The sequence below is a fragment of the Lissotriton helveticus genome, chromosome 9, assembly GCF_964261635.1.
Source record: "Lissotriton helveticus chromosome 9, aLisHel1.1, whole genome shotgun sequence".
NCBI lineage: Eukaryota > Metazoa > Chordata > Amphibia > Caudata > Salamandridae > Lissotriton > Lissotriton helveticus.
This window is the reverse complement of record NC_136070.1, coordinates 253678835-253699798: the sequence shown is the minus strand read 5'-3', so window position 1 is coordinate 253699798 and position 20964 is coordinate 253678835. Positions and strand designations below refer to the sequence as shown.

The window sequence follows — 20964 nt, the reverse complement described above, 5'->3', positions numbered from 1 at the left end:
GCAGCCCAGTTGGTCCAAGTGTCCTGGCTGTCTATGAACACCCTCTGATTGCTGTACTATAAGTAGAATTCTGCAGGATTAAGGGCTCGGCCGGCAGAGCCATTTTGCTGCTCGGCGAAGCCACGCCCCCCCCATGAGAACAAGAAAATGTTATTTTAGTCAGCAATATCAATGAATCAAGTCAGTACATACATTTATTAAAGTAGCTAAGCCTGTCTGTGAGACACAATAGTTACAAAATAAATATCTGGTTTTTCTCACATCTTTGATTTTCTCTAATTAAAACTTAACCACTCTTCAGATGACTAGTGCATGGAGAGATCTTTCAGCCAGAGAATGTTGATTCTGTAAGAAAGTAGGCAAAGAAAAGGATTGGGTTAAATGGAAATCTAAGATTACTTTAGGGATAAGCTTCCTGACTGTCTACATGATGACTTTGTTCTTATGAAAGACTACATCTGGCTCATGGGAATAAAATAGTTTATAACTAACCCTGCCTGCAGAAGTGATAGCTTCAAGGAAAGCTGCATTCCATGACAGATGTTGGAGGGAAACTTTGTGAATCTGTTCAAATGTTTGACCCATGAACCTTGGCAAAATTAAGCTTCCAAGTAGGAGATGGTTTTTTAATTGCAGGAAAAGTAATGGTTACCTACTTTTAGTCTTGGTTCTGTATCCTAGGAATCTTCATAACGATTAGGCTAATTCCTCAGTGCATGTGTGGTCTCCGGAACAATTCATTAGCTATGTATTTGTCCATATTTAACACATGGGGTGGGAAGTCCGATATGTCCATATAATGAGAAGCATGTTACAGGATCCTATCAAAGGTGAGATTTTTTCGAAATGTAGACTGTTAAACTCAAAACAAAATCTTACAGATTCCCTGAGAACATCCATACATGCTGAAAGCAGATTTTAATGGCCATATTGTCTCAAGCTGGCAAGTTCACGGACATCACATTTGGATGAATAATTTTCACCCTTAACCTGGTCAAAAGATTTGGTCATTATGTCAATCAGTACTTTGGTCAGATCCATTTGGAATAGACTGGGTACCACTATTGTCTCAGCCAATCTGGCACTATCAAAAGCATTTTTGCCTGAGACTTGTATTTCGAGTCTCAGCTGGTATCAGTGAGATTGAGGAAAAATGTTGTGTAATGTTCTTGACCAGTTCATCAAAAGTGCTTTGCCCAATAAGCATGGTTCTGGAACACAGGGCCTGACTTAGAGTTCAGCAGACAGTGTTAAGCAGTCAGTATGGAGGAGTTCTTGACCCCTACCATAATGAGGGTCCTCCATCCAACCAATTTTGAGATGCCCGCCAGCTCAGAAGACAACTCTTAACATTGGCAGGAACCACTCTCACAGCAGTTTATGTCAATGTTTGAAAAGTTCAGCAGATGGCTCAGTCAACACAACAGTACAGTCTGCCAAATTTTTAAAGTTTTTGTATTTTCAAAAAGAAAATACCAAGGCTAGATTTAGTTTTTAAAAATACAAAAACTAATTACCCCCTACACCATGGGAGTTGTATCCCTTGTTTTGGGGGGTCATTTGCAAATTTCACTGCCTCTTGGCGCTGATGGACAGTGAGGCACTTATGCATAGATAAATGGAAGGTGGAGATGTTATCCTGGGCTGGGATCTCAGCAGTCACGGGCTCGAACGAATGCACGCAGGGACCGGGCTCTCCAGAAAGACGAAGCTATTACCTGACCAGTTGCAGACAGTATGCTTCATCCTGCCCAGCTGACCCGCAGTAGCGCCAGCACCCGGCGGTGTAGGCACAGAGGTGCCAGCCTCACAGAAACACCCATTGTAACTCCAAGGCTGTACAGTGGCAAGAGCACAGGGTCAACGCCATGGAGGGCAACGACAGTGAAAAGAGACAGAAGAAAACGCCTGCAGCCGTAGAAATAAAAAGAGGACAGGCTAGCAAAAGGGCTTGTTCCTAAAAGGATTTGTTCGTAAATGGATCCCCAAAGTCAAAATAAAGAATTCACTGTGCTTCGGGGGTCGTTGGCATGGCTGTATTGTCGTTGTTTTTTTTCAGTACAAAAGTGTCCCAGCGTTACAGGCTCAGCCTAATCGGTTTCAAATTACACACAATCTAATTTTTGTAAAATAAGGAAAGACTTTTCGTCATCGTCCTAGTGTTGCCCGTTTGGTTGCGGCCTTCTAATACGTCTTGGTGATGCCCTCGTGCTGACTATTGTCGAAAGGAGTAACCTGTCAGTTTCTGCCGTAACTATAGTGATAGGAAACGCGAATTACGTCATTTTTTTGCGACACGCTTCTTTCATCTGGTGACGTTGTTGCGAGAGGCCGGCGTGTGTTCACTTGTGTAAAGCGGATAGGAAATACTGTGAAAGCGCCAGCGGTGCCGAGAGAGACTTCTGACAGGTATGTGAGAGTGCCTGGGGTCAGTTATCAGCACTACACGCTTTATCCTAACCGACAGTGCAAACCGAGGAGTGCCCCTGCGAAAGCTGGTTCCAGTGCTTTCCAGCCAACTGCCACTACACAATATAGCAACCTGATCGCAATTTTAAAAAAAAACTGCCAGTGGTGCGCGCACGCCCCCCAGTGGAGCGCGCGCGTCACTGCGAGCATATGTCTTCAACGGCCGCGATAATTGAAGACATATGGCCTCTGGTGCACGTAACAGACACCAATAGGCCATGGGCGGAGCTATGCGACCGCTCATGGCCTATTGCGTGTTCTGTTTTAAAAGTACACGCACGCAAAGGCCAATGAAAATGGACCTATGAAATAACACGCACGAGCTGCGTGGAATTCCTAGGTCTATTTTCAAAACCCAGAGAAAAAGACTCAGGCTGCGCGACACTGCTGTGCAGTGTACGCTAGGCCCGAGACCTAAAAAGGCCTAGGCCCATTTCCCTTTTGCTACCCATAACCTTTGTTATGTAAAAAAGAACCAAACTTTTCCCTTAGCCAATCAGAGCTCCTCACCCTCTAGAACCCTCCTTAGAGAACCTTTTGCCCCTCAGATTTTCACGCACTTGTACTATAATACTTTTTGTGCCAAATCCGAGGTGAGTCTCCCAGGGGATGAGGGTGGGTGTATGTGAATCTATGACAGCTTCCAATACTGGAGAACTACAGTTACAGGTAAGTAACTTGTTTTCTTATGTGCACTCTTTAAGTGAGCATGTGTGTTTGGCTGGCCTTCTCAGGGACTGTATTTAACAGCTGGGTTGGAGAAACCCCACAGACTCCAGTATTGGAGCTTTCATAGATTCACATACCTGAAAAAGAATAGCGAGCAGTAAATCATAGCACATTTTGGTTTTTGTCACCTACTTCTCACAAATAGGCAACACATTATACTTGCACATATTAGTAACTGTATCAAAATATTCATAGACATATTGCCCATAAATTACATATCCAATAGTATACAACAATAACATGTGCTTCTCTTACCAACCAAAGGAAGGAGGGATGACAAAGAAGGCTCACCGTTATTGGAAAAGTTTCCTCAGCACAGCTTGTCCCACTGCTACATCGCTTCTTGCATGAGCATGCAGGCAGTAATGCCTGGTGAAGGTATGCGTACTCCTCCAGGTAGCTGCTCTGCAGATGTCCTGAATAGACGCCTGAAAGCAGAGCAGTAGAGGTTGATACCGCTCTTGTGGAATGTTCACGAACACGTGCTGTCAGTGGCTTCCCCACTGCCTGATGACAGAATTGAATGGCATTCGAGATCCATCGTGCAATTCCCCGTTTTAATAACGGGAAACCTTTCCTGGGGGCACTAAACGGTACAAACAATTGTGTAGATTTTCTGAAAACTCTTATCCTTTGCAAATAAAACTTCAGGCAACGCTGGACATCCAGAGTGTGGAGAGTCCTTTCCGCCGCCGTAGACAGTTGAGGAAAGAATCGTTTCAGGATTAATGGCTCATTTAAGTGGAAATCCGTTGGTACTTTCAGGAATACATTTTGGATTCGTTCTGAGTACCAATCTGTCCTCTCTGAATTGCAGAAAAGGTTCTTGCGTTGTAAGGGCCTGTATTTCTCCTACCCTTCTGGCTGATGTCAGAGCTATTAATAGAGAGCCACCTTCCAGGATAGGAATTTTAGATCAGTCTTGTGAATTGGCTCAAATGGTGGTTTCATCAGTTGTGATAAGACAACGTTCAGTTGCCATAGAGGCGGTGGAGGCCTGATAGGTGGGTAAATTAGAAACAACCCATTCATAAACTGTTTTACAATTCTCTCCGACCACAGAGATGGACCTGCTGAGTTTCTCCTGTATCTAGAAATCGCCGCCAAATGGACTTTAATAGAGGCATGGCCCAATCCAGACTTTGCCAGCCTTAGTAAATGTGGGATGATCTGATGCGCCTCTGTTCACAGATGATGTAAGTCGTTCTCTTGACACCATGAGCAGAATCTTTTCAATTTCATCCTGTATGTCTTATTAGTGCTTTCAGCTCTTGCCTTTGCCAGGATTTCTCTGCATTCTGTGGGAATGTTCAAGCGATGAAATTCTCTGTAGTCAGGAGCCAGGCCGCTAATTGCAGTGATGTCGGGTCTGGATGTCGCACTTGTCCCTTCTCCATAGTCAAGAGTGCTGGTATTGGCTGTAGACGTATTGGCTCTGTCTCTGATAAAAAGAGCAGCTCTGTGAACCAATGCTGCCTGGGCCACCAAGGGGCTATTAGTATCATCCTGCACGGTTCCTTCTTTATCTTCGTGAGCACTCGTGGCAGGAGGGGGATCGTCGGAAAGGCGTAGGCAAAGACGCCTGACCATGCCATCGAAAATGCCTTCCCCCATGATCCCCTTTGGTGACGCCAGCTTGCAAAGAATTGGCATTTCATGTTCTGGGCTGTGGCAAACAGATCCACCGTTGGTATTCCCCACTTGGCAAAGATGGTCAATAGCGTGTCCTCATCCAGCTCCCACTCGTGACAGGTCATTTTTTGCCTGCTGAGGGTGTCCGCTGTCATGTTTTGATCTCCTGGAAGATGTATGGCCTTCAGAGTTACTCCGTGATCTATTGCCCATTTCCATATTTTTGGAGCTTCTTTCGACAGAGAGAGAGATCTTGTGCCCCCCTGTTTGTTTATGTAGTGCATTGCCGTCGTATTGTCTGTCTGCACTAACACTGATCTCCCTTCTATTCTTGGCAGGAAGGCCAACAATACCAATCCTATTGTCCTTAATTTCAATAGGTTTATGTGAAGGTGTTGTTCCTGTTTGTTCCATCGGCCGCTGACTTGTAACTCTTGTAGGACTGCTCCCCATCCTTCGAGAGAGGCATCCATGGTAACCACTAAAGGAGCTGGTTAGGTCAGGAAGGACAGACCCACCGAGATATTGTTTCTGGAGTCCACCACTTTACCGCCTGCAACATTGGTTGCGTGACTTTGATCTTGTCCTCGAAGGATCCATTTGCTTGGCACCACTGAAGGTCTAACTCCTCCTGTACCGGCCGCATTCTCAAACGACATAGGGGAATGAGTGTTATGAATGAAAACATCGTCCCCAGAAGAGATTTGTATTTTCGGACTGAAAGACACTCTCTTCTCCTGAATTCTTTGGCTAGAGAGATGTGTCCCAATTGCCTGTCTATGGATGGGAATGTCTTGTTTTGTGATGTATCTAGGATTGCACCTAGAAACTTGATCGTTCTGGATGGTTGAAGAGATGCTTTTTCCACATTTAGGGTCAGTCCCAGATCTGCAAACAACTTCATGCAAGCCAAAGTCCTGCGATGGTGCCTTCACCAACCAGTCGTCTAGGTATGGGAATATTTGGTGTTTTTGTCTTCGGAGATAGGCTGCCACAGGCGCCAGACATTTTATAAAAATTCACGGTGCAGATTTGAGGCCGAATGGCAGCACTTTGAATTGGTAATGGTCCTTGGCCACTATAAAACGAAGGAACCTTCTGTGGGAAGGATGGATGGGGATATGAAAATATGCATCCTGTAATTCTAGGGAGGTCATTTGATCTCCTGGCTTTAAGAGTAGCAGAATATCTTGGAGGTTCACCTCCTGAATGACTGTTTCTTGAGACAGGCATTTAGCGACCGTAGGTCCAAGATCGGACGCCACCTGAGAGCATTTTTTCTGATCGAGAAGAAACGGGAATAAAATCCTTGTCCTCTTTGGGAGTTCGGCACCGGTTCTATTGCTCCCTTTCGGAGCATTGCCCGAATCTACCGATGCATCTGAGACAGGTGCTTTACTTCTTGATATGTAGGTGGCGTGGGAGGAAGGAAGTGCAGGAATTCCAGAGTATGTTCAAATTTTATTATGAGGAGAACCCATTTGTCCGATGTTATTCTCTGCCACTGTTGTAAATAATAAGTCACTCTTCCACCCAGGGGAACATTTGACAGGGTAGGAGGATAAGAATCCGGAACTTGTAGGTTGTCATTGTCTTTTATTGTTATCTTTCCCTGAACGACCTCCTCGTCCTCTGGGAGTGGACTTAGAGTAGCCTCCAGAGTGCTTCTGGCCATATTGCTGCCGGTAGGGCTGCGAAGAGAAAGAATAGGAGGTGTATCTTCCCTGCTGGTATCCACCTCTATACCAAGGTTGTCCTCTTCCACGGGCGCCTCGAAAAGGCACTTTCCGGTACTGTAACGTACCCAAGGCTTTCGCCGTATCTGTGTCCTTCTTAATACTCTGAAGGGTCTCATCCGCTAGATGTCCAAACAGATCTTGCTCATCAAAAGGTAGATCCAAAATCTTATTTTGGACCTCCGTTCTAAAGGCAGTGGCCCTCAGCCAACCCTGGTGCCGTAAAACTGCTGCTCCTCCTAGGGAACGAAAGGCTGTGGTAACTATGTCCATAGCACAATCGATAACTTCAGCTGAAGTCCTCTCCCCTTCCTGCAGAACTTTCTTCGCCTTTTGCTTACTAGCTTCCGAAAGGAGGTCGACATATGGTGCTATATCTCACCACATCTGCCTGTCATATCTGCCCAGGATGGCAAGGGCATTAGCTGCTCTGACCAGGAGAGCTGACATCGTGGAGAATCTTTTACCTCCATTGTCTAACCGCCGTCCCTCCCTGTCCGGAGGTGCCTGCGAAATGATAGAGTCCGGTTTAGGATGGCCCAGTAAACACGCCGGAGCGTCCGCGGCGCCTTATATTTTTTGTCCAACCTCGCTAGCACCGGTGTAACCGTTGCTGGAGTCGTCATCACTTGTAACCCTTCCTTCCATACATGGTCGATTATTGGTATAGATCTGATTGATTTTTGATAGGGCTCTTTAAAATCATAAAGAAAACATTCTGCTTGAGTTGTTTTTATCGGCAGTTGAAATCTCTTTGCAGCTCTCTCCATCAAGTTGTGGAATCCACCAATATCCACTGGTGGAGAATCCGCTGGCCCTTGGGTGGGTGATGGTGGAGAGGGAATTAGGTAGTCATCCCATTCTCTGTGGGGCTCCGTTAGCTCCCCTTCTTCGTGATCCTCATCATCCCTGGTCACAGTATCCTGCAGCTGTTGGACCTGAGGTGTCTGTGGAGCAGTGTCAAGTAGGCTTTCCCTGATGCGGACTGGAGTGGCTGGAATAGAGCAAGGACGTGAAGGTGGAACGTCTTGAGGGACCCCTGATGGAGGAAACCTCTTCTTATAATCCGCCAACATGAATTGCAAGTCCAGCATCATTGAAGATGGCATTGCGACCATCTCTTTCTGAGGCTCTTGTTGGTAGTGATGGTGTGAGAGGCTGTGGTATTCTTCATAACCCTCTTCATCGTCATCTTCTTGACATTTCACGTGGAGGTCCGATGGGCTTCTGGCATACCTGAAGACTCCTCCTCACTCGACTCTTCCTCCTCCAAAAGGTACGATGGGACCAGAGGAGTAATCTTGCTCAGGGAAGTCACTGCTTGCGTGATCTTCTTCTTCTGTTTTTCTGGAGTTTGACGACAAGATCGTCGTCGTCACTACCGTCGACGAAGTTGTTGTCGTCGTCGACAGTGCACTAGAACCATTCCTCGCCGACGACATAGTAATCGTCGTCGACATTCCCGTCGACGACCCTGCTGTCATCACCGTCTACGACGATCCCGTCGTCGACATGGCCGTCGTCATCACCACCGTCGTCGACGATGTCGTCGTCAATGTTACCGGCGTCGACGTTACTACCGTCGACGCTCCAGTCGACGCTGACTGTAATACAATCAATGGTAGCTTCTGTACCTCTGTGGTCGTCGCCGTAGACTATGACTTCTTCGTCGACTATGTCGATTTGTTCGTTTTCTCCTCAAGAATACTAGAGGATGGCTTCTTGAATGATGCTGGAGCCACAGGTGGTGTCTTTGAAGGCTCAGAAGAGGCTCTCTTGGATACTTTTTCTCTTGAATTGTGTCCTTTGCTCTCCTTTACTTTTGGCTGAGGAGATTTTGAAGGACTACGCCATGAAGACCCTTGAGTGGCCTTTTTTAGGGCCTTCTCAGAACGGTCCCCTGAGGAATGAGCCTGAGGAGATTTTGATGTTTTTTGAGATCTCCTAGACGAAGAGGAGGATTCCTGGTCACTATCACTAGAAACCACCTCCTTCCTGGCCTTGATCTTCTGAAGCCAAATTAAAAGGCGTCCCTCACGATCTCTAAGGGTCTTGCTAGAGAAAGTGCGACATACCTTGCAATCCTTTGCTTGGTGGTCCGGATAAAGACAGTAAATGCAGTCTTCATGTGGGTCATCAGTGTAGAGTCTCTTTTTAGAGCAGGTGGCACAGGTTCTTAAAAGACCCTATTTCTCTTTTCCAGACATTCTATATGATGTAGATGAGAAATAGTTTACCAAATTCTCAAATCCACAAGAAATAGAATGAAAGAAAACAAGTTACTTACCTGTAACTTTGGTTCCCCAGTATTGGTAACTTTCATAGATTCCCATGCTTTGTATCATTTCCCGTCGTCGGAATGGGAGTCTCGGTAACAAAAATACCATAGTTGTAGGTACAAAAGACCAAGGAAAAAGGCCTAGGCCTCATTCCCTTTTGTAACATATCACCCTCTTTATGTAAAAGAGACCAAACTTAAGCCTCAGCCAATCAGAAGTGCCTCACCCCTTAGAACCTTCCTGAAGGAACCTCAGAGCCTCAGATTTTCGTAGCCGTTGTGTACTTAGACACCATATCTGTAGTAGGCTGAGCTTTCCTCGGGGAGGTGGGTGGGCGCATGGGAATCTATGAAAGTTACCAATACTGGGGAACCAAAGTTACAGGTAAGTAACTTGTTTTCTTACCCCAGTATTGGAACTTTCATAGATTCCCATGCTTTGTATCAGAGTAGTAAGCAGTTAGCAACAAACCACATTTTGCATCATAACATTATAGCAATAGGCAACATGACATAAAGATACAAAATGTGAAATACGGAAGGTGGGAAAGAAAGGAAAGCTCACCCATTACTGGAAGAGGTTCCTCAGGACAGCCTGTCCCCCTGCCGCATCATCTTGTTGTAAGGACTTCAAGCAGTAATGCCTGGTAAAGGTGTGAACGCTGCTCCAGGTAGCAGCTCTGCAAATGTCTTTAATCTGCACCCCCGTTTAGATGGCTGTTGAGGAAGCCACAGATCTTGTGGAATGTGCTCGAATCTTTCCAGTCAGAGGTGTCCCTGCAGCAGTGTGACAATGCAGAATGGCACTCGTGATCCATCTTGAAACACCTTGTTTGGATAGTGGAAGGCCCTTGTTTGGACCCCGAAGGCAACAAATAACTGTGAGGATTTTTGAAAAGCCTTAGTACGTCCCAAATAAAATTTCAAGCACCGTTGCACATCTAGCGAATGCAATGCTCTTTCTGCCGGTGTAGCCGGTTGAGGAAAGAACGCCTTCAGAATGACCGGCTCATTCAAGTGGAAGTCCGAGGGAACCTTAGGCATAAACCTCGGATTAGTTCTCATGATCACAGTGTTTCTCTTGAATTGAAGGAAAGGTTCTTGGATAGTCAAGGCCTGCAATTCTCCAACACGCCTAGCCGAAGTGAGAGCGAGGAGGAGAGCCAATTTCCATGAAAGGTATTTCATGTCAGAACGATGGAGTGGTTCAAATGGGCCCTTCATGAGTTGAGAAAGGACTAGATTCAGATGTCATGTCGGAGGAGGCGGTCTCACTGGTGGATAGACTCTGAACAAGCCCTTAAGAAATTGCTTGATAATTCTGGCAGACCACAAGGAAGGCCCAGACGCAGTCCTTCTAAACCTTGATATTGCCGCCAAATGGACCTTAATCGAGGAATGGGCTAGTCCCGACTTAGCCAAGGACAGCAGATAAGGAAGGAGCTGATGAGGCTTGGAAGTGAAAGGATCAATGCTTTCTTTCTTGCACCAGCAACAAAATCTTTTCCACTTAAGACGGTAAGTCCTGTTCGTAGAAGGAGCCCTTGCTTGGGAAAGGACCTCCCTAACCTCTCTCGATATGGGTAGGTTCATAAACTCTCGCTGCTCAGGAGCCATGCAGTCAGGTGTAACGACTGCGGATCTGGGTGCCAAACTTGTCCTTCGGACATCGTGAGGAGATCTTGTAGAACCTCCAAAGGAAGTGGAGGGGCCACCGACAGCAGGTGGAGTTCCGTGTACCAGAACTGCCTCGGCCAAGCAGAAGCTATCAGGATCATCCTGCACGGCTCTACCTTGATCTTCCTGATGAGCCGTGGGATCGGAGGTATGGGAGGAAAAGCGTAGACAAATGTCCTCGACCATGCTATTGAAAACGCACTCCCCAGAGAACCTCGATGGGGAAGCCTGCTTGCATAAGACCGGCATTTCCTGTTGATCGGAGTGGCAAAAAGATCGGTCTCCGGTCTGCCCCACTGGCTGAAGACCTTCTCCAAAACTCTCTGATTCAATTCCCATTCGTGGCTGACTGAGGATGACCTGCTCAGTCTGTCGGCGTTTTCGTTTAGGACCCCCGGCAAATGTTCTGCCTTCAGCGATATCCTCTGAAGGATCGCCCATTCCCAGATCTGTTGAGCTTCTTGGGACAATGGACGAGATCTGGTTCCTCCTTCCTTGTTCACATAGTGCATGGCGTGGTGTTGTCCGTCCTGATAAGCACTTGTGAACCCTCCAGGCGAGGAAGAAAAGCTTGCAGAGCCAGTCTTATCGCCCTTAGCTCTTGAAGGTTGATGTGGAGACGTTACTCCTGGGGTGACCAATGACCGCTGACATGCAGGCCTTGCAGCACTGCTCCCCAACCCTCCAATGACGCGTCCGTTGGGACCACTTGTGGAGACGGGTCGCTTACGAAGGATAGACCTTGGGACAAGTTGTCTTGATCTGTCCACCATTAGGCCGCTTCCTTCATCATTGGAGTGACCGTCACTCTGTCCTCAAACGAACCTTGGGCCTGTTTCCACTGGTTGTCTAGTTGCGCCTGCAGAGGACACATTCTTAGTCTGCAATGGGGAATCAGTGGGATACACGATGAAATTACTCCCAGTAGAGACTTGTAGCGACGTACTGAAAGACACTTTTTTGCCTATAAGTCCTTGGCCAAGGTCTGTAATTTCTTTCTCCTTTCCGGAGTAGGGAAGGCTCTTGAGAGATTTGAATCCAAGATGGCTCCCAGGAAGCGGGCCTTTCTGGACGGGACCAGGGAAGACTTTTCGTTGTTCAGAGTGAGTCCCAGATTCTGAAACAAATTGGTGCAAGCTTGAACTGCCTCCAGTGCTGCCTGCCTGGATGGAGCTTTTAGTAACCAGTCGTCCAGGTAGGGGAAGACTTGGAAATGGTTCCTTCGCAGGAAAGCTGCTACTGGCGCCAGCACATTTGTAAAAATTCTTGGGGCTGAGCGGAGTCCAAAGGGTAAAACCCTGAACTGAAAATGGCTCTTGACTACTGTGAATCGCAGAAACCTTCTGTGTGCTGGGTGAATCGGAATGTGGAAATACGCATCCTCGAGATCGAGCGTGGCCATGAAATCCCCCGGATTGATAAGCTTCAAGATGTCCTGGAGGGAGACCATCGGGAAGGACAGGGAGATGAGATAGGCGTTTAGCTCCCTGAGGTCTAAAATGGGGCGCCACTTCTCCAGCATTTTCTTTACCAGGAAGAACCTGGAATAGAATCCTTGCCCCCTTTGGTTTGAGGGGACCGGCTCTATGGCTCCCTTCCGGAGCATCTGTTGGACCTCGAGCCGCAGGAGACGCTGGTGTTTTGATGGAATGGCTGCCGGGGGCTTGGGTGGAGGGACTTGCGTGAATTCCAAGGTATGCCCTTTCCGAATGATGTTGAGCACCCAACGGTCCGATGTTATCCTGGACCAGTTTTGAAGGTATTTGGTGACCCTGCCTCCAACTGTTGATCTCTTGAAAGAGGGTCCAGTAGGAAGAGCCAGGAGGCCGCTATTGGCGTTTGGACGAATCCCGGCCTCTTCCAGCCTGTTTCACCTTATTGTAAGGCCTGGAGTAGTTTGTAGACTGGCCCTGCTGCTGTTGATAAGGCTGACAGTATTGCTGGGAACCTGAGCCCGTGGAAGAATAGCGTTGTTGTTGAAAGGATCCCCTGTAGGTACCACCTCTACCTCTGGATCCCTTAAAAGGAGACTTTCGGTATTGATGGGTCCACAAGGACCTGGCAGTCTCCGTGTCCTTTTTTATCTCTTGAAGAGTGTCGTCGATGAGCTTTCCGAACAATGCCTCACCATCAAAGGGAAGATCCAGGACCTTGTTTTGGATCTCAGGCCGAAACCAAGTTGCCCTGAGCCAGCCTTGGCGACGGAGGACTGCCGCCCCAGCCAAGGATCGAAACGCCGTCGTTGCAATGTCCATTGCACAGTCGATGATCTCCATCGACGTCGCTTCTCCCTCTTGCAAGATCTTTTTTGCTTCAGAGGTTGACTCCGGAGGCAGCTGGTCAAGATATCACACCAAAGCTGGCGGTCATATCTACCCAAGATCGCCAGGGCATTAGCCGCTCGCACCAGCAAACTCGCCATGGACGAGAATCTCTTCCCCGCATTATCCAACCTCCGCCCTTCCTTGTCCGGAGGAGTTGTTAAGGCAGCAGAGGGGTTACGGGATTTCCTCTGCGCTGCCTGCGAGATAACGGAGTCTGGTCTTGGATGACCCGTTAAGGCGCCGGACCATCATCGGGTGCCTTGTATTTCTTATCCAGACGCGGTAGCATAGGGACCACCGTCGCCGGGTTCTTCATCGCCTTTAGGCCCTCTGTCCACAAATGTTCCACAATAGGAATAGACCTAGTTGATTTCCTGAAGGGTTCCTTGAAATCATATAGGAAACAATCTGTAGTAACCTTAGGCATGGCTAACTTGAATCTTCCAGCAGCTCTTTCCATCAGCTGATGGAAGCCCCCAATGTCCACTGGCGGGGAATCCGCCGGGTCCGGGACTGGTGATGAGGGATCTGGAATGATGTAGTCATCATATTCAGTTTTTGGAATAGAGTCATGATTCGATTGGTGATCCTCATCCGAGGAATCATCATGGGCCTCTTGCAGCCCGGAGGAATCTTGTTGGAAGGATGTTTGAGGCCGAGGAGAAACTGGAGCCTGAAAATTAGGCGGCACTGGGGAGGCCGAAATCACTGGAGGCGCAGCAAGCGTTGGCGGGACCGGAATAAGCCTATTCGCCTTAGATTTATAGTCCTGCACCATCTTGTGCAGATCTTGGAGAAAAGATGATGGCACTGTAACCATATCCTGCCCAGAATGGTGTTGTGACTGGGTCGTCTGATGATGATCAACCTCCTCATGGTCGTATTCGCCCTCAGAGTCCGTCTCCTGGCATTTGACTAGGAGTTGGGAGGGACTACTTGCATAGCTGTACGGGTCCTGGTCATCTTCCTCGGACTCTCCCTCTTGAAGAAGCATGGTTGGCAGTAGGGGAGACACACACCTCGGAGCAGTCATCTCTGGCGTGATTCTTGTCACAGAAACCGTAATTCTCCTTTCAGAGGATAGTATTGTCGACGGGTCTGTCGTCGACGGTTGTATACGCGTCGACGAGATGGGGGTCGTCGAAGTCGTCGATGATGAAACCGTCGACGCGCCAGCTTGTGTCATTGTCAAAGTCGTCATCATCGTCGACGTCGTCACTATCGTCGGCTGCGACACTGAAACTGCCGTTGTCGGCACCCTCGTCGACGGTACCTTCGTCCTCGGCGCCTTCGTCGTCGGCGCCTTCGTCGTCGATGCCTTCGGCGGCGGCGGCTTTGTCGTCGGCATCTTCATCTGTAAAGTCTCCGTCGACGGCGATGACACTGCCGTCGATGGTACCTTCGTCGACGAAACCTCTGTCGACGGGATCGTCGACGACATCAATCTCGATTTCGATTTCTTTGTCGACGGAACGTCCGCCGTCGACGTCTTCGTCGTCGAGGACTTAGAACTCCTCTCAGAAGACTGGGATGAAGGGTTTTTGAAGGCTGAGGCAGTCTTCTCACCTTTGGAAGGCGTAGCAGGTCCTGCCCTCTCCTTTTCACCTCGGTGAGGAGATTTGCTGGGACCCTGGCTCTCAGACTCACTGGGGGTCTTTTTTGAGGCCTTAGAAGATCTTTCCATAGAGGGAGAAGGGGAACCGCTACCCCTCTTCACTGACCTTCTTGAAGAAGACATCGACGCTGCATCCTCACTGTCACTAGAGACAGTGTCCTTCCTGGATTTCAGCTTCTGGAGCCATGTCAAGAGTCTACCCTCACGGTCCCGGTCTGGTGGAAAAGGTGCGACAGATCTTACAGTCCGTAGCCTGGTGGTCTGGATAGAGGCAATAGATGCAGTCTTTGTGCTTACCCTCCACAAAAAGCCTTTTCTTGCCACAGGTGGAACATGGCTTAAAAAGGGCTTTTTTCTTCTCCATGTCAAGACATCCTGGAAGGCAGCTAACAATCCTGAAGAGAATCTGAAAGAATCCGAAGAAAAATCCTGAAGTAAATCCTTTGAAGAGTAGAAGTTGAGCAGAGCTCAAAGGAGACTCCCTAAGCACAACGTGCGGTAGAAAATCTGAGGCTCTGAGGTTCCTTCAGGAAGGTTCTAAGGGGTGAGGCACTTCTGATTGGCTGAGGCCAAAGTTTGGTCTCTTTTACACAAAGAGGGTGATATGTTACAAAAGGGAATGAGGCCTAGGCCTTTTTCCTTGGTCTTTTGTACCTACAACTATGGTATTTTTGTTACTGAGACTCCCATTCCGACGACGGGGAATGATACAAAGCATGGGAATCTATGAAAGTTCCAATACTGGGGTAATCAAGCTTCTACAAAGTTGGAAATCCAGAGTTTGAGCAGAGCTCAAAGGAGACTCCCTAGCACAACGTGCCGGTAGAAAATCTGAGGGGCAAAAGGTTCTCTCAGGGGGGTTCTAGAGGGTGAGGAGCTCTGATTGGCTAAGGGAAAAGTTTGGTCCTTTTTTACATAACAAAGGTTATGGGTTGCAAAAGGGAAATGGGCCTAGGCCTTTTTTTCAGTTAGCTGTACTGCTAAGCATTGCTTTTTATATACCGGAGACGACGGGGAAATGATTCAGGTATGTGAATCTATGAAAGCTCCAATACTGGAGTAACACTCCAACTCTCCCTTCTCTTGTTTGGCCCTGCCCCACCCTGCACACATTGGCTGAGCCAGCTGCTTAAAAATTAAACAATATATTGTGCTATTTTTTAGCTGCTGGCTCTGAGCCAGTGGGGCGACGCTCCTCCGCCATTGCGGAGGAGCCACCCTAGCCACGGTCATCACCCTGGTGAGGCTCAAGGTGTTGATTTTAATATGAACAGGAAGACCGCAAACTGGTAGTGAAAACAAAACAAGGGTTCCCCTTTTTTTTTTAAATGGCAGGATCAGTAGTAGGTGGAAATACTCAGCTTGCAAGTTTAGGGACATCATCCAATTTTCAGCTTTCAGCATTAACAGAGCATGAGGCAGGGACAGCAACTTGAACTTTTTCCTGCGGAGGTGTGAAAGAGTCTGAGGTCTAGGAATGGATGGAGACCATCATCCCTTTTTGGAAACCATTAAGCACAGAGAATACAACCACTGCCCAATTTCCTGCTGTGTAATCAGCTTTACTGCTGCTTTGTGAGGCAGGGCTGTCACCTCCTGCTGCATGATATGCAGATGGTTGCCTAACTGAGTGACTGTGGGGGAGGGATGTAGGGAAGGTTCTGCTGCAAGGATAGAGTACTTACTTTCTACAATCAGAAGGACCCATTCATTCGAAGTTACAGCCTTCCAAGCCTGTAGAAAGAAGGATACCTCTCTTCCTGCTGGCTGCACATGCTCCTTAAGCTGAAACTAAAACGGCTTTCCAAGTAGCATGGGGGAAGAAGAAAAGGGATGCAGGGTCTGGGACCTCTGCCATGGCCTCTGTACAGCTTGAGAAGCAGGTTCTGTTGCTGATGAGGTTGATAGAGCAGATGCTTGTGAAGATTGCACATCAACAACAGTACTAATAATTGCACCACTGGAGGCCAACACATCTTCATTTAGGATGTCCAAGAAATCCTCATGTCTCTTCCAAGGCAAATTATTAGCAAATTGCTGCAGTGAATCGCACAGGGACTGTTGGAAGTAGCGCTGGCTGATTTCACCATTTCAGGAATTTGAATGACTATGCACCTGCTGGACTTCTTTGCGTCCATAAAGTTGTTGACTTAGGCATTCTGGCACTTCAGTGCTTAATCACCTATTGTCAAACCTGTTATGGGGTGGGTGGGTAGTTTAGTGGTCTCAAAATATGGGTTTATGGTAAGAATCTCCTGTGGGTGTTGATATTGTGGTTCATCAATCGTACTCTGGAAAGGGTCACAAGGGGGGGCGTAACTTCGGGGAGACTGTAGAGTAATACTTGTCAAATATCTGGTGCTGCTTGGTGTATCATAATAATGTAAGAACTGAAGTCGGAAAATGGTCATGGTTACAATATGGTGATTACGTGCAGTTTATCTTCAGTTATCCTCAATCTACAGAGCTTAACTCTTGCTTATCGCAGTTCTAAGTTCTCTCCCTACCTTTCTACCTCCTGATTACTTTGTCTCTTCAAACATTGTGGTACTGCTTGTATATCAGACACAGGACTTGCATGCAAATGATCAGTTATTTGTGCCTGCAAGACAAGTAGGATGGCTGGATTACTACATTAGATGTAAATGGCTAGTGAGTTTCCTCCATGCTAGATATAATTTGTTCTCCTACTGTACGCACTGTACAAGAAATCGTAGGACTTAACAATGAGGACGACCAGTAAAGAAACACAGCTTCTCAGCGGATCTATAAATAACCCATTACTTACCTCAGTGCCCAACTAACACAACCTCCGCCAGAACACAACCACAAATCACCAAGCCACAGCAACAAGACACAGCTCCTAACTAAAAGATAGAGTACTTACTTTCTACAATCGGAAGGACCCATTCATTCGAAGTTACAGCCTTCCAAGCCTGTAGAAAGAAGGATACCTCTCTTCCTGCTGGCTGCACATGCTCCTTAAGCTGAAACTAAAACGGCTTTCCAAGTAGCATGGGGGAAGAAGAAAAGGGATGCAGGGTCTGGGACCTCTGCCATGGCCTCTGTACAGCTTGAGAAGCAGGTTCTGTTGCTGATGAGGTTGATAGAGCAGATGCTTGTGAAGATTGCACATCAACAACAGTACTAATAATTGCACCACTGGAGGCCAACACATCTTCATTTAGGATGTCCAAGAAATCCTCATGTCTCTTCCAAGGCAAATTATTAGCAAATTGCTGCAGTGAATCGCACAGGGACTGTTGGAAGTAGCGCTGGCTGATTTCACCATTTCAGGAATTTGAATGACTATGCACCTGCTGGACTTCTTTGCATCCATAAAGTTGTTGACTTAGGCATTCTGGCACTTCAGTGCTTAATCACCTATTGTCAAACCTGTTATGGGGTGGGTGGGTAGTTTAGTGGTCTCAAAATATGGGTTTATGGTAAGAATCTCCTGTGGGTGTTGATCACAATCAATTAGCACGTTACTACAAATGTCATATCACCACACCAGTATGAGATGACAAATCTAACACTACATTCAATACACCTTCACCAATACACAATGCACAGCTGTAAAAAACACAATTTGAGAATCATAATTAACGAACGATCCACAACACAGACATCATGTCATCCTAGGTTTTATATTCAGAGCCTCTAAGGGTGAAATAAACCATACACCAGTCTTGGAAAATGCATCAATGCATATTATATGTTCAACACATGTTCTTGGGCAACTGTGGTTCCGAATAACTTGTCTTTGGATATCCGGTTGTTAAATTAATATTATGGCACACTCATTGTGCCAGACTTTAGCGTTACCTGGTGTGGTTGCAGCCTCTGCCAGTGCTGGTGAACCTGTCACACTGCCCAGTGATTCCTGCAGCTGCTGCCTGACAGAAGTCCAGGTTGGACTTCCAGATCTGGCCACTTCTAGCTCCTCAGAGGTAAGAGAAACTTCCTTGTCGGCTTCCCTCATAGACAGTTGAATGTCATCTCGCGAGTATGTGTAACCATGACCAGCTGGGCAGATTTCCTTGAAAATATCTAAAGAGGAGAGCAAAAGAAAGTAAGAGAAAGTGTCTCAAAAGGTTGATAAATTAAATATGCTATTGTTCTCTTGTAATCTGCATTTTAATATGTCACAGGCTCTAAGATCTATGATTATTGCCTTCACCAGATACTAACTGGTTTCTTTCAGTCTGTCTCATGACCAATGCACTCTTAAAGCTGTCTAAACCTCTTACTCTCTTTAAGACATTACTACCCCGTTTAAAACAAAACTCATTTTCTCCTTATTTCATAACCTGAGTCACCTCTACTGCATTTAGTCACATGACTGTTGTTGATTGTGCTAAATGCCTGGGTGTCATTCTTGATAAAACACTTACGGCCAGATGTAGGTGGCCAATTACCGGTCGGTAACGGCCGAATTCGGCCGTTACCGACCGGTAATTGGATTTTGAGATGTAGGGCATGCATTTACAGAATCGGTATTTTACCGATTCTGTATTTACCGATTCGGTAAAATTACCGAATCGGTAAATACAGACTCGGTAAAATACCGATTCTGTAAATGCAGATGTAGCTGGCACATGTCAGAGTGCCACAGGGCTTTAAGAATCGGTATTTTACCACCCAATCCAATTGGGTGGTAAAATACCGAATCCAGGTGTGCATGCACATGTGTGCATGCACACCTGTGCCATGTGACACACAGACATGCCCTTAGGGCATGTCTGTGTGCCACATGGCGCACATGCCTATTTTTGGGGTGCCAGAGGGTGTCAAAGTGACACCCCCTGCACCCTTGCTAAAATCGGTATTTACCGATTCTGTAATTACAGAATCGGTATTGCCCATTGATTCCTATGGGCTGCAAGGCCCATAGGAATCAATGGGCAATACCGAATCGGTATTTACAGAATCGGTAAATACCGAATCTTAACGATTCGGTATTTACCGAACCTGAAATACCTACATCTCCCCCCCTCTATTTTACCACCTCTTAAATACCGATTCGGTATGAATCGGTATTTAAGAGGTGGTAATTTAAAATGACCTACATCTGGCCAGATGTAGGTGGCCAATTACCGGTCAGTAACGGCCGAATTCGGCCGTTACCGACCGGTAATTGGATTTTGAGATGTAGGGCATGCATTTACAGAATCAGTATTTTACCGATTCTGTATTTACCGATTCGGTAAAATTACCGAATCGGTAAATACAGACTCGGTAAAATACCGATTCTGTAAATGCAGATGTAGCTGGCACATGGCAGAGTGCCACAGGGCTTTAAGAATCGGTATTTTACCACCCAATCCAATTGGGTGGTAAAATACCGAATCCAGGTGTGCATGCACATGTGTGATTCTGTAATGTGTAATTACAGAATCGGTATTGCCCATAGGAATCAATGGGCAATACCGAATCGGTATTTACAGAATCGGTAAATACCGAATCTTAACGATTCGGTATTTACCGAACCTGAAATACCTACATCCCCCCCCTCTATTTTACCACCTCTTAAATACCGATTCGGTATGAATCGGTATTTAAGAGGTGGTAATTTAAAATTACCTACATCTGGCCCTTAGTGCCAGATGTACGACCCTTACATTTTGCAACTCTCAAATAATGTTGCTTTGCGACTCGCAAAATGCATTTTACAACAGTGTCTCAGACATTGTTCACAATTCTTAATGGGGTCGCAAACTGCCTGCCTCATTGATATTCATGAGGCAGGTGCTATTTGCGACCCTTTTAGGAATGGCTAGCACTACCAGGGATGGTGGCCCGCTGGAGTCATAAAACCGCCATGTCTGTGATTGCTTTTTAAATAAAGCTGTTTTTTTAAATGCAGTTTGTTTTCCTTAACCCCTTATGTGCTCATGACGAGCTCAGCTCGTCATGAGCCACGGCGCTCCGGTGCTCATGACGAGCTGAGCTCGTCATGACCGCGCCCGTTTAATGGAACGCTCGCACGCTGGGCTGATTCCCCTGCTGTGCTGAGCGTTCCATTAAACAGGCGCGGTCATGACGAGCTGAGCTCATTATGAGCACCGGAGCGCCGTGGCTCATGACGAGCTCAGCTCGTCATGAGCACCGGGGCGCTGTGCGCGCCGCCCCGCACCCTAGCACAGCGGGGGAAACAGCCCCGCAGTGAAGGGGTTAAAGGAAAGCTGGATGCATTTTTAAAAAAAATTAAACGTTTCTGTTACATTTTTTATGAGTAGGCAGTGGTCCCTGGGACCACTGCCTGCTGTTACAAAATATTTTCGCACACACTCACAAAGGGGAAGGTGTCCCCTGAGGACCCCTTCCCGTTTGCGAATGGCTTATCACCAACTGGAAGTAGGTGGTAAACTGCGAGTGTTTTTCAACCGCAAATGCGGTTGGAAAACAATTGTACATTGATGTGCGAGTCACTATTAGGAAGGGACATCCTTGGCACGCCCCATCATAATAGTGAGTCGCAAGCACTATTTTTCAAGACAC

The 20964-nt window shown here is 47.0% G+C and overlaps 1 protein-coding gene across 2 annotated transcripts in view; it reads right to left on the bottom strand.

Moving 5' to 3' along the window:
- Positions 1 to 20964, bottom strand: part of LTBP2 (latent transforming growth factor beta binding protein 2) — a 1439407-nt gene that overhangs the window by 508703 nt on the left and 909740 nt on the right. For both annotated transcript variants that reach the window (XM_078659886.1, XM_078659885.1), the window contains exon 12: positions 18289 to 18513. In XM_078659886.1, the coding sequence (XP_078516012.1) occupies positions 18289 to 18513 (225 nt within the window). The remainder of the gene's footprint in view (positions 1 to 18288; positions 18514 to 20964) is intronic.